We start from the raw sequence: 12,910 nt of genomic DNA, 5'->3' as shown, positions 1-12,910 counted from the left end.
GTTGCATATGATCAAACAGGTGTCCCCTGTGTTGGGAACATGGAGTCTTAACCACTGGACCACCAGAGAAGTCCCTACATGTGGATTTTTGACTGAGCAGAGGATCAGCACCCATAACCCGCATGTTGTTCAACTATACTGTGCTTATATTGGGGCTTCCCAGGTGGTGAAGAACTCGCCAATGCAGGAGACGCAGAGTCCATCCCTGCGTTGGAAAGATCCCCTGGAGGAGGGCATGGCAGCCCACTCCAGTATTCTTGCCTGGAGAATCCCATGGACAGAGGAGCCTGGAAGGCTATGATCCGTTGGGTTGCAAAGAGTTGGAAATGACTGAAGTGACTTAGTATGCATGTGCTTATATTGAGGATACGGTAAGTCTCCTACAAATGAACAAGTTCCATGAACAAGTTCCGTTCTGAGAGTGTGTTTGTAAGTCCAGTTGTTCATAAGTCCAACAAGTTAGCCTGGGTACCCAACTAACTATATACTCAATGAACTGTTTAGTACTGTACAATAATAGGTTTATAATACATTTCACACAAATAATGTATAACCAAAAATAAAACATTTAAAATCTTATAGTACAGTACCTTGGAAAGTACAGTGGTACATTATAACAGCTGGCTTACAGGGGCTGGCATCTGTCGAGTCCAGCTTGACAGCACAGGTTCCTGAAAGCGCCGCATGACGAAAGAACGAGAAACACTCAAGAAAGTTATAGCGGGGATCAGGGGACCAAGACCACCATGAGGTAAAGGTGCCCAGACTGATCTCAAGCCTGCTTTATTATACTTTTTGAGACTTGCTTGTACATGTTTACATGAGCATAGCAGGCCACGTGGCCTTCAATGATAATCCTGTGCAGTTAACATTTAACATTTTTGTATCCCTGTTTTTCTGCCTCAAAGACAAAGACCCAGTTAATCTTTATGTGCCTCCCAGCCGCCAAAGATAGGAACAGTCTGTTGATGGCTTTCCATCCCCAGGCGTACATCCTGCTTTCAAGATGTTTTTTGATCCTTCTTTGATCCTTCTTGACTCCTGGATTCCTCCAGGAGTCACATACTGAGTCATGTCCTCTCAGCAAGATTGTTTAATTCTTTTGCCAGGCCTTTTAGTAGGCCTGTCTCCTACAGGCATTGAGTGAACAGGCAAGAACTACTGACTGGAGATGGGAGAGGAGGTGGGAAATGGTAGAGCTGAAGGATCGTCAGCAATAGGAGATAGAGCAAGCTGCAGTTTCACTCACACCTGACATCAATGGCACAGGTTCTGGTTCTGGTTCCTTGCTTTATTCAATTCTGTCTACTTTCTTGAAAAACGATTCCATGATGTCTGGGTCATAGCTTTTTTTCTTGTCATAGATGACATAGTGGCACTGGATTGCATTCTGGATGACTGCTGCAACCTTTGTAAACCATTCTACATGTGTGTCCTATGCCTCAAAAACTACCAATGCCGCCTCAAAATCCCCTTGCCATTTCCTGTTTTGAATCTCTTCAGTTTTTGAGTTATTTCTTCCTCTTGTCTTTGTCCTTTCTCTGGGCACATTCACATCTTTGAAGATTCACAACTTGAAGGTTTGTATGTAGGGGACTTCCTGTAACTTTATTTTGAATTTTGATGAAGAGATTATTCCTAGAATAGTTAGAATCTATGCCAGAGATTCTACATATTCTTGACATTCTTGTTTGGGAGACAAATATGACCTAATTAGCTAAGATTTAACAAAATAGTGTATACTAGTACACAGTGAACAGTAATAGAGACAAACTCAGTCCTTGTTTGACAAAAGTTGGATTGAGTTAATTGGGAGGTTTCCTATAGAAGGGGTGTTTAGTGACTTATATATAGAGAAGAGGAGTTCAGAGATACAGTTTGAAAGAAAATACTGAAAACCTAGCATTCAGAAGAGAATGTATTCAAAGTGAGATGTGTGACATTAGGCCTGGGCTAAACAGATTCCTTGAGTTGCTCTTGTTCTTGAGCCTCCTTGGTGGGATCACTGCAAATGTAACCCGTCTTTTAGTCTCATTTTGTTCAGTTTGGAGGGTATTCTGAGGTTATGAACAAAATCCCTCTTTATGTGCTTAAGATTTTCCATTTTATTTTACCACGTATTTTATTTCCTTTTGTTTTCTGCTTCAACTCATTTTCCTTCTCCTTTATCTTTCTTCGATAGCTCTATCCTGGTGTTTCTTAATTTTGTCTGTTGTCATGTCCCTAATATTTAAACAATATTTAGATTTAGAGAATGTCTCACCATAGCTCATTTTTCTTCTTCCATATAATCACCATCCATTTTCCCCCCACCTGAGTGCAATAAACAAGTGACATTTTCTTTTTTTTTCTCCCTCCTTTCTTCTTTTTCTCTTTTCTCCTTTCCTCCTTTCTTCTTCTTCTCTCTCTCTTTCTCCTTTAGTGTCCAGTGTTAAGACCAAGATTGGAGGTAGGGAATCAACTGAAAAACTTATCTTTTGAAAATGAGAAGTGACAAAGGGTCATCTTGACAAATTCTCATAAAAATCAAAGTGGAAAATCTACAGAAACATTGAAGGATAAGAATAGACATTATAGGAAGCTGAAAGACAAAGGTAAGAAAATCCTCATTTCAGAACAAAAAGATAAGGATTTAGAGGAAGGCGTGCACATAAGCTCAGAATATGCCAGGTATGAGAAAATTTCAAATGGGGACAGTTTCTTTGAGTGTAGTACAGGTTTTAAAAACTTTTGTCAGTAGTCAGATCTTATTCTGCACGAGAAAATGCATGCCAAAGAGAAACTGAATGTGTTGAATATGGAAAAGCTTTCAGGGTGATTCAGCTCTCACTGTACATAGAAGAATCCACACTGGGGAGAAACCTTGCAGATGTGAAAGTGTGGGGGAACGCTTTCAGCTGAAACTCTGCCCTAATCCAACACTATAAAGAATCCACAGTGGGGAGAAACTGTATGTGTGACTAGTGTTACAAAACCTTTAGTGGGAGCTCAGCTCTATTTTAATAAACACTAGAGAATTCACACTGGAGGAGAACCTGTGAATGTGAGGACTGTGGGAAATCCTTTAAGAAAAGCTCAACCCTATCTAAACACCACTGAATCCGTAATGGGGAGAAACCGTTTGAATGTAATAAATGTTGGAAGATCTTCAGTAGCAGGTCAGTCCTTTCTCAGCATAAAAGGATACACAATGGAGGGAAATCCTGAGTGCAGTGACTATGGGAAAGCCCTTAAGACCAGGAGCTGCCTTACCATGCACCAGAAAATCACTGTGGGGAGAAGTCTTATGAGTGCTCTGACTGGCAATCCCAGTTTAGGCACTACCTTACAGTGCATCAGAGGATCCACACTGGAGAGAAGCGCTGTGAATGTGCAGAAGTGGGAAGATCTTCAGTGGGAGTCCAGACCTTACCAAATGCAAAGGAATCCACATTGGAGAAAGAGAAAAACCCTACCAGTGTGCTGAATGTGGGGAGTCTTTGAGTTGCAGATCTGACATCAAATATAATTTACTATGGGGAGAAGCCGTATGGTTGTAACCCATGTGGGAAGGCTTTGGGTGGGAAGTCATCTTACTGAACACAAAAGAACCCACAATGGGGAGAAGCCTTATGAGTGTCAAGTGTGTGGAAAAGCCTTTAGTTATAGCTTAGGCCTAAGGCACCACAGAAGAGTACATATTGAGGAGAAACCCTTTGGATGTAGGGTGTAGGAAGGCCTTTCATCCGAGCTCAGAACTTAATGTACAGGAATGAGTCCATATAGGAAAGAAACCATATAAATGTGAAAAGTATGAGAAAGCTTTTAGACTGAATACAGATCCCAGTGAACATAAGAGAAGAACACATATTGAAGAGAAACTTTCTGAGTGTGAAAGTAAAAAATTAAGTCCAGTGTTATTTTCTCAGCCACATCCACATTTACCTCCCTGTAACTGACACCAAAGAACCCTTATTATTTTTTTGGGGGAACTTAATCTTATTTAATATTGTATCTTGCTTCCTGGTATTCTCAATTGCTTTTATCCTACCCTACTTTTTCCCCATACCTCTTAATAACTTCTAATACATACTTCATTTATAATGTTTATGATGTGTATTATCCCTTTCCTTGAATATAAACTCCATGAGGACAAAAAACTTAGTCTCTTGTTTACTGATATATTCAAGGTCACTAGAACCTTGTCTGGTAAATGTGGTGTTGGGGGGGCACAGTAAGATATTTTTTGATTGGAATGCTTGGTTTCCATCATATGCTTTTTCAGGGTTGCCTTTCAATGTCTACAACTGTTCCTTTCCTCTGGCTTTTGCTGACTCCTTTTGGTTCCCCTGATCTAAGTTGTGGCTGAGTATCATGGTCTATTCTTTAGGCAGGTGGTCTTAATTGTATCTTCTCCTGACCCTCACTCCAATCCTGTTAAACTAAATGATGCTCTGCTATCATCTCTATGTCAGCAATATGTTTATATAAGCCACACACATGGTATTTCTGTATTCATGGGATCATTTCAAGGCAGATGGTGGAATGGGAAAAATAAATACCTGTGTTTATACCACTCTTGAAAGTCGTCTTCCTTTTTTTTTTTTTTCCTCAAGAAGACCTGCAAATCATGTTAATGCTATATTTAAAATATATCCTGAATACATTTCTCACAGTCTCCGTTTAGGTCATGTCACACTGGCCACCCTACAGGATAGATACAGACAGACTACAGAGCAGTCAATCAGATTATTTGAACATACAAATCAGGTGCTGTCAAAATTCTCCAGTGGCTTCCCATCATTCCCCACTTTTATAAAACATTTTTGTCATATTTACTTTGCCTCTGTCTGAACCATTTGGAAATGAGTTGAAGATATCATGATACTTATCCCTAAATACTCCAGAATACTTTCCTGACAATAGTGGCATTCTTTTTCATAGTCAAAATACCATTATCATACTCAAGAAAATTACTGATTCAATAATACAGCTAACATCCAGCCCACATTCAAATTTCCCCATTATCCTCCAAAGTCTTATAGCTGTACCATTGATCAGAATTCAATTAAGGTACACACATTGCAGTAGTTGTTTCTTTAGTCTAATTTAGAACTATGTGGAAATGGCAACCCACTCCAGTATTCTTTCCTGGGAAATCCCATGGATAGAGAAGCCTAGTAGGCTACAGTCCATGGGGTCACAGAGTCGGACATGACTTAATGACTGAACAACAACAATGCTGTCTAATGCAATGCTGTCTAATATAGTAGACTCTAGTCACATGTAACTACTGAGCTGAATGCTGTCAATGTGATTGAGATGTGCTGTCAGTTAAAATGCACACCAGTTTTGATTTTGTACAGAAAAAAAGATATCTCAGTTTTTGTATTGATCACATGTTGAAATAATATTTTAGATATACAAATTAAATGATTAAAATTTCAGCTATTCATTTTAACCTTTTTAAGAATGACTGCAAGAAAACTTAAAATACTTATATGACTTGCATTTATTGCTTATGTGGTATTTTTGTTGGATATGTGGAACTAGAACAAATCACTCAACTTTTCTTTCATGGCAATCTGATTTATAGAAAATGGGTCCCCAACCTCTAAGATCTAATGCTTGATGATCTGAGGTGAAGCTGATGTGATAATAATAGAAATAAAGTTCAGAATAAATAGAATGAGCTTGAACCATTACAATCCCCCTTTTGCACCCTCCCCCCCTGCCCCCAAGTCCGTGGAAAAGTGGTGTCTACTATGAAACCTGTCCCTGGTGCCAAAAAGGTTGGGAACAGCTGCTATAGAACCATCCTATGTTCTGAATGATCACTTTCAGAATAAGCTTTATAGTATGTGAGGTATAAGGCCTCTCCTTTTAGCTCCCCCCACTGTCCCTGTAGAAAGAATCTCCTACAGTTCTACCACTTGCTTTACACTGACTTTCTTGCTCTTTGCCAAGCACGTGAAACATATCTTTTGCAATTCTTGGGAATTCTCTTATATTTTTTTGCAAGACCGACTCCCTTACTTCATTCAGGTCTCTGCTCACATTCACACACTCAGAACTTCCTGACCATCCTTTCTAGATAGCACTTTCCATGATTGTTTTCCCCTCCCTGCTTTGCCTTTCTTTTTTAAATTTCACCTTTATTGAAGTATAAAATTGTAGGATATTTAAAGTGTACATTGTGATTTGATATGTGTATGCATTATGAAAGGATATCACCCTCTTCCCCACCCATCTAGTTAATTAATACACCATCACCTCACATATTTATTCTTCTTTTAGGGGGAGTGAGAACATTTAAGTTCTCTCAATAAGTTTCAACTATAAAATACAATGTTATCAACTACAGTCACCAGGTTTTACATTAGCTCTTCAGACCTTATTTATCTTGAAGTTTGTGACCATTTCCCTCCCATCCTTTTTGGTCACACCATGTGGTTTGTGGGATCTTATTTCCCCAACCAGGGATTGAACTCAGGTCTGTGCAAAACATCGAACCTGACAGTGAAAGCATCGAACCTGACCACTGGACTGGCAAAGAATTCCCCTTGTAACCATTTATAAATCTTTCTCTATTTCTCCATTCCCTAGCCCCTGTCAACCATTTTTTCTCCTCTTTTTTCTTTTTAATTCCACATATAAGTGGTACCATGAAGTATTTGTTTTTCTCTGGCACATTTTACTGAAGGTCCATCCATATTCTCACAAATAGCAGGATGTCATTCTCATGGCTGAGTAATATTCCATTATATATTCTACATCATATATACCACACCTTCTTTATCCATTCATACCTGTTGATTGGCATTTACATTGTTTCTATATTGTGGCTACTGTGACTAACACTGCAATGAAAATGGGAGTGCAGATATCATTTTGAGTTCTGTTTTCATTCCTTTGGATATATACCCAGAAGTGGGATTCCTGGGTCATATGGTACTTCTATTTTTAATTTTTTGAGGAACTCATTATACTTTTAAAAATAATGGTTTATACCAGTTTACATTGCTACTCGTAGTGTAGAGAGTTCCCTTTTCTATATATCTTACTAACACATGTTATTTGTGTTGGCTTTTTAATAATAGCCATTCTGACAGGTATGAGGTGATATTTCATTGTGGTTTTAATTTGCATTCTCTGATGACTAGTGATGTTGGGTCTCTTTTCATGTACCTTTGGCCATTTGTATGTATTCTTTGGGAAAATATTCAGGTACTCAGTCTATTTTAAAATTGGATAATTGCTTTTTTGCAATTGCGTGTATGAGTTCCTTATAGATTTCATATATTAACCTCTTGGTAGATATATGTTTTACAGAGATTATCTCCTATTTCATAGGTTGTCTTTGCATTTTTTTTTTTTTAAACTGTGCTTTTGGTGTCATATCCTAAAAACCATTTGTTTCCCATAATGTTTTCCTCTAGGAGTTTTTTGGTCAGGTCATGAAATTTCAGTCTTTATTTAATCCTTTTCTGAGTAAATTATTGTGAGAGGTGTAATACTTTGAGTTAAATACTGTGAGAGGTCTAGTTGCATTCTTTTGCATGCAGCTATCTAGTTTTTCCAGCATCATTTATTGAAGAGACTGTCCTTTGGTTATTGCATGGTTTTTGCTCCTTTATTGTAAATTAAGTGTCTGTATATGTATGAGCTTATTTCTAGGCTTTCTATTCTTGTTCCATTGATCTATGTGTCTGTTTTTATTACAATATCATACAGTTTTGATTACTGTGGCCTTGTAGTATAGTTTGATATCAGGAAGTGTTATGCCTTCTAGTTTGTTCTTTCAAAATTGGTTTGGCTATTTAGGGTCTTTATGGTCCCACAGAAATGTTGGATTGTTTCTTCTATTTCTGTGAAAAATGCCATTGGAATTTTGATAGGGTTTGTATTGAATCTGTAGATTACCTTGGGCGGTAGTATGGGTATTTTAACAATGTTAGTTCTTATGATCTATCCTTGAGAATATTCATGGGTGTTTGAGAAGAATATGTGTTCTGCTATTCTTGGATGGAATGTTTTGTCCATCTGGTTTAGTGCATAGTTTAAGTCCAGTTTACACACACAGAGTTGAGGGTGAGGTTTGAGGTACTTTTAGATTTTTTTTTTTCTTTTTGCTAATGAAGTCAGAAAAGACTAAGTCCATCCCTGTCAATTGCTTCTGATACTTTTCCCATATGAGATTTTTAATAGACTTATATAAAAGCAATAATAGTCAAACAGAACTAATTGCAGTAGTTACTATTTATTGAGAACTTTAACTACAGACTATACTGAACACTGGGTGAAATATTTTTCTTAATCTTCTGTGTGGCAATGAATAGAACTACTCAAAAGTGATCCTGAGATCTCACTCTAGGTTGCCTAGGAAAGGGGCTAGCTGGAACTGGGGTTTCCCCCTCTTCCTGGAGGGAAGGACTGCACTTAAACTCAGTTTTCCATTGGACCAGTGCCTTACACTCCCTAACAGGATAGGCTCCAACTTTCCAGGTATTCATGGTCTTCAGGTGCCAGGCAGCTGGCCTTCCTCAAACAGTTGGCATCTAAACCCAGACTGCCTGGCAGCCAAGTAGTCTTGATGTCTCAGTAAGAAGTAGAATTCAAGTTTACCTTTTGAGAAGGTACAGCAGTTGTGTCAGGACTAGAACAGCTTGACCCTGGTGCTGACTCTCCTCTCCCTGAGATTATGAGAGGGTGGAAGTACTTTGCCTCTTGTTCCTGACTCTTGGTTTCCTCTGTTTCCCCAATAAATCTTTGTTCTTTGGTTCTCACTGTGTGATGTTGCAGTATTTATCCTAATGCCTTCTGCACCACATTCTTGCAGCAAATTTATGAATTAGAGATGCTGGGGATATCGAGAGGATGTGGGTAGAGTTTGCCATCTTCTTGGGAAAGAGTGTAATTAATTATAAAAGTGTGTGTGTGTGTGGTGTGTGTGTGTGTGTGTGTGTGTGTGTGTGTGTGTAGAGCTGGGTGTAGGTTGGAGGATTGGTTGATGAAGGAAAAATTGTCCGACCCTATGAAGATGGGGATCCAGAACGAAAAAGAGAGCAAAGTGATCCGGGCCTCAAGAACCTCATGCCCAAGCAAATTCGGTCAGAGTTAATGGGCTGCAGGTCCTCTGATGAAGATGGGTGAATTTCAAACTGGAAACAAAAATCTGCCACTAAGGGAGACTGAAGGCCGGGCTCACTGGTACAGAATTGTTATGAAAAAGCAAAGGGGAGAGTCAGTTTCCTTGTAAGAACTGCTGTGACCTCCTTAGCACTTTTTAATTTTTATTTTACTTTACAATATTGTATGGCAAAACCTCCTTAGCTCTTAGAATGTCAGTGCTTAGATCTCGAAGGACCGTTTTTCATAGCACCACCTTGTGGCAGTAAGCCGAAATGCCAGTAGTGAACTTAGCTACCAGTCCTTTCCTGGTCCGGTATGCGAACGGATATAAACTCATTTTGGGAATTTCAGGTTTGGAGATCGTTCTGGGGGAAAGGCCGCGCAAAATGGAGACAACGTTCTGTTAATATTGCAATTGGGGGCTGATGAATAAATTGCAAAATAATGACAATAAAGAAAAGCAATGGGCCATATTTAAGTTCATGAAATGTTTCTTACCAGCAGGACAGCAAGGATGGAAACTTTTCTTTTGATATTTTGGTTGGCGCACAAGAACTTAAAACCCATCATTTTCATGTGGCTACTGTGAATGTGCACTTAAAATATTAGATAAACATGCGTTAAAGTTATGTTATTCTTTGATGTTATTTCCTTTGATGATACTACTGTATCTTAAAAAAATTACAAATTCTCTTGAATCCTCAACTCCAAAGAAAAACCTGTATTTTTCTAGACTAGTGGTAATAATTAGTGTCTTCTTCAAGAAGTATCTGCTGTTTCTGAAAAATGTCAAATAGCTAATATTATTCTCTCAGAAAGGAATTGTTTTTCCTAACAAAGGTTTGCTTTTGTTTAACAGAACTGAAAGTACAGGTGAGAAATAGCCTAATGTCAGTTTTTCCCAAATATTTGATACTTCAGGCAGATGGTGGATTTGTTTGCACTTGAAATGACATAGCAGTGGCACTGTGGATGTGAAGACTCTTTCATTTGCAGAGATGATTTTCAGTCTCTGAAATGATCAACTTGTAGAGAAGTTTAATTTATTCTCCAGCATAGAGATCCCCAGATTTTGAATGTATTTACCAAGAAAATAAAATAAAAATGGGATTAAACATATGATTACTAAATTTTTGTTTTGTCAAGTAAGAGCATCAAAACCTTTCCTCCAAATGACTGTCTACTACCACTATAATTCAAGAAAAGAAAGAACATTATAAAGTGAAAGTGCAAGCAGGTAGTGTTAAATAAGGAATAGCCTTTTATATTGACTTCAGTATAAATGGTCAACTTGTAGTTGTTGTTTATTTGCTATGTTGTGTCTGACTCTTTGTGACCCCATGGACTGTAGCCCAGCAGATTCTGAGGCAAGACTCCTGGAGTGGGTTGCCATTTCATTCTTCATGGGATCTTCCCAACCCAGGAATCCAACCTGTGTCTCCTGCATTGGCAGGCGGATTCTTTCCCACTGAGCCACCAGGGAAGCCCCAGCGTAGTAGCCTTCTGCTCTGTTAAAACTTGAGGCAGATGGTGGAATGGGTACTTGTGAGCTGTTAGTCTCCACCACAATGTCTCCTTTGGCAGAATCAGGTGAATGAAAGACTGTTATTTCTAATAAAAGTGATACGTCTGGGAAGAAAAAAGTCAGTACAATTTTATTTTAGAATAGATGCTTATGATAAATAATTTCTCAATATTTTGTATGTTGTTGTTACCACATTTCATAATTATTTATTTATCTATAGTCCCTGATTAATCTTGAAGCTTTTGAATGCATGAATTACATTTTATTTATGTATATTTATTTATCTGTCTCATTATTTATCCCTACTTCCTATTTATTTACAGAGTCAGTACCTAGTGCAATTCTTGGTATGTGGTAAACACCCTAGAAATACTCTTTGAATATATGATTTGATTCATCTTCTGTTGGGCAAGGTCAATATTATATCTTTAGCTCTCTACACTCTGATTTTTCCATCTAATTCATGACTTTGCCTGCCATTTTTTTATCCACAATATTCTCTTTATTGCAGTCTTTACATCTTTGTTTCTCAAAGTATATATCAGAGGGTTAAGACTGGGTGTGACAATGGTATAAAAGAGAGTAAGGAATTTCCCCTCATTTTGTGAGGTGCTAGTTTGTGGCTTCATGTACATGTAAATTACTGTTCCATAAAACAGAGATACTACTGTGAGATGGGAACCACATGTATTAAGGATCTTTCGCCACCTTGCTGCTGACTTGATTCTCATGACAGCTTTAGTGATAACTCCATATGAGATAAGAATTAGTGACAGAGGTACCAGAAGAAATACCACTCCAAGAGCAAAGACAACAACTTCAATTACTTTTGAATAGACACAAGCCATCTTGATCAATGCTGGCATCTCACAGAAAAAATTATCCACCTCCCGGTGCCCACATCTTGGCAACTTCAAAGTCAAAGAGCAAAGAATTAAGGCACTGCCAAGACCACCTAACCAGGCAATCAACACCATCTTCTGGCAAAGCTCAGGGTGCATTATTACTGTGTAGTGAAGAGGTTGACAGATAGCAGCATAGCGGTCATAAGCCATTACAGCCAAGAGAAGGCATTCTGTGGCTCCCAAGTCAAGGGCAAAGAAGAATTGGAGCACACACCCTCCATATGTAATAGACTTTTTTGGACCCCACAGATTTACCAGCATCTGGGGGATAATGCTAGTTGTGTAACAGAGGTCCAAAAAAGACAAATTGGATAAGAAGAAATACATGGGCGTATGGAGCTGGGTGTCTAGGTAAGATACAAGAATGATAGTTGTGTTTCCTACCAGTGTAATAATATAGAAGATGAAGGCAACCACAGAGATGATGTGTTCCAATTGGGGCCGATCGGAAAAGCCCAGAAGGATGAAGTCTGTTCTGGAACTTCCATTGCTGGTTCCCATTGCTCCTTTTGCAAAACTGGGAGGCTATACCATGGTAAGAAAAAATAGTGTCAGCCTTAGGTAGAACTAAAAACCTCTGAAGTTTTTCATGAATATCCAAAGGCCACTTATTTGCATGCTTTCTCCCATTTTGGAACACCTCTTAACATATCTGCTGTGTTCATTTCCCCAAATATCTACATATTTAATCATATCAAGTGTAGTTTTATTTTATTTTTTTTATTTGCCTTGCCATGTGGCTCCTAGGATCTTAGTTCCTTGACCAGGGATTGAGCCTGGCACTCCCAACAGTTAAAACATGGATCCTAGCCACTGGATTGCTAGGGAATTCCCCAGAATGCTTCTAAAAATAATTTTTGACCACTGAGTCACACAGATATTTTTCTTACAAAGCTGTTGAGCTTAAGGTAAAAGTTAAATGACATTTTCCTGTGGTAAGCTCTACCTTTTGCTAAGAGAATCACTTTCTATATTCACTTTCAAACGTCTACATCTCAACCATTATAATTGTAATCATAATTATCATCACAACCAGCATCCTCCTCTTTTCCCCCCTCTTCAACATTACACTGTTGTTCTTGTATTAATTTTGATGTTCTTTACTATCCTGCCCTTTTTTTGTGCATGTGTTTTTGATGCCGGATAAAAGTCCTTATTAGTACTATTAACTTTTATTCACATGTACAGAGGCTGTATAATTCTTTGAACACCTTTTATAAATGTTATTACACCATCTACGTAGTCTTATTGATTTGTTGCAGAGTTAAAAGTTGAACTAATTCCAAAAGGTTTTCATCCACACATACACATGGCAGCAATCTGTGTTAGCTCCTATTTACCTGGCCATTCAGCAAAATTACCCAGGCAG

General features: G+C 38.4%; 1 protein-coding gene across 1 annotated transcript; it reads right to left on the bottom strand.

Annotated features, from left to right (window-relative positions):
* Positions 1-11,097: 11,097 nt before the first annotated feature.
* Positions 11,098-12,042, bottom strand: LOC122697407 (putative olfactory receptor 2W6). Its single transcript, XM_043908229.1, has one exon. It carries the CDS (start codon positions 12,040-12,042, stop codon positions 11,098-11,100), a length of 945 nt encoding a protein of 314 aa, XP_043764164.1.
* Between the last annotated feature and the right edge of the window lie 868 nt (positions 12,043-12,910).

The sequence above is a fragment of the Cervus elaphus genome, chromosome 7 (assembly GCF_910594005.1).
Source record: "Cervus elaphus chromosome 7, mCerEla1.1, whole genome shotgun sequence".
Lineage (NCBI taxonomy): Eukaryota > Metazoa > Chordata > Mammalia > Artiodactyla > Cervidae > Cervus > Cervus elaphus.
The sequence above is the reverse complement of the archived record's forward strand: the minus strand, read 5'-3'. Positions and strand labels throughout refer to the sequence as shown.

Excerpts from the sequence above, each read along its gene's own strand:
- LOC122697407 (XM_043908229.1), bottom strand. The coding sequence starts at position 12,042 with ATGGGAACCAGCAATGGAAGTTCCAGAACAGACTTCATCCTTCTGGGC.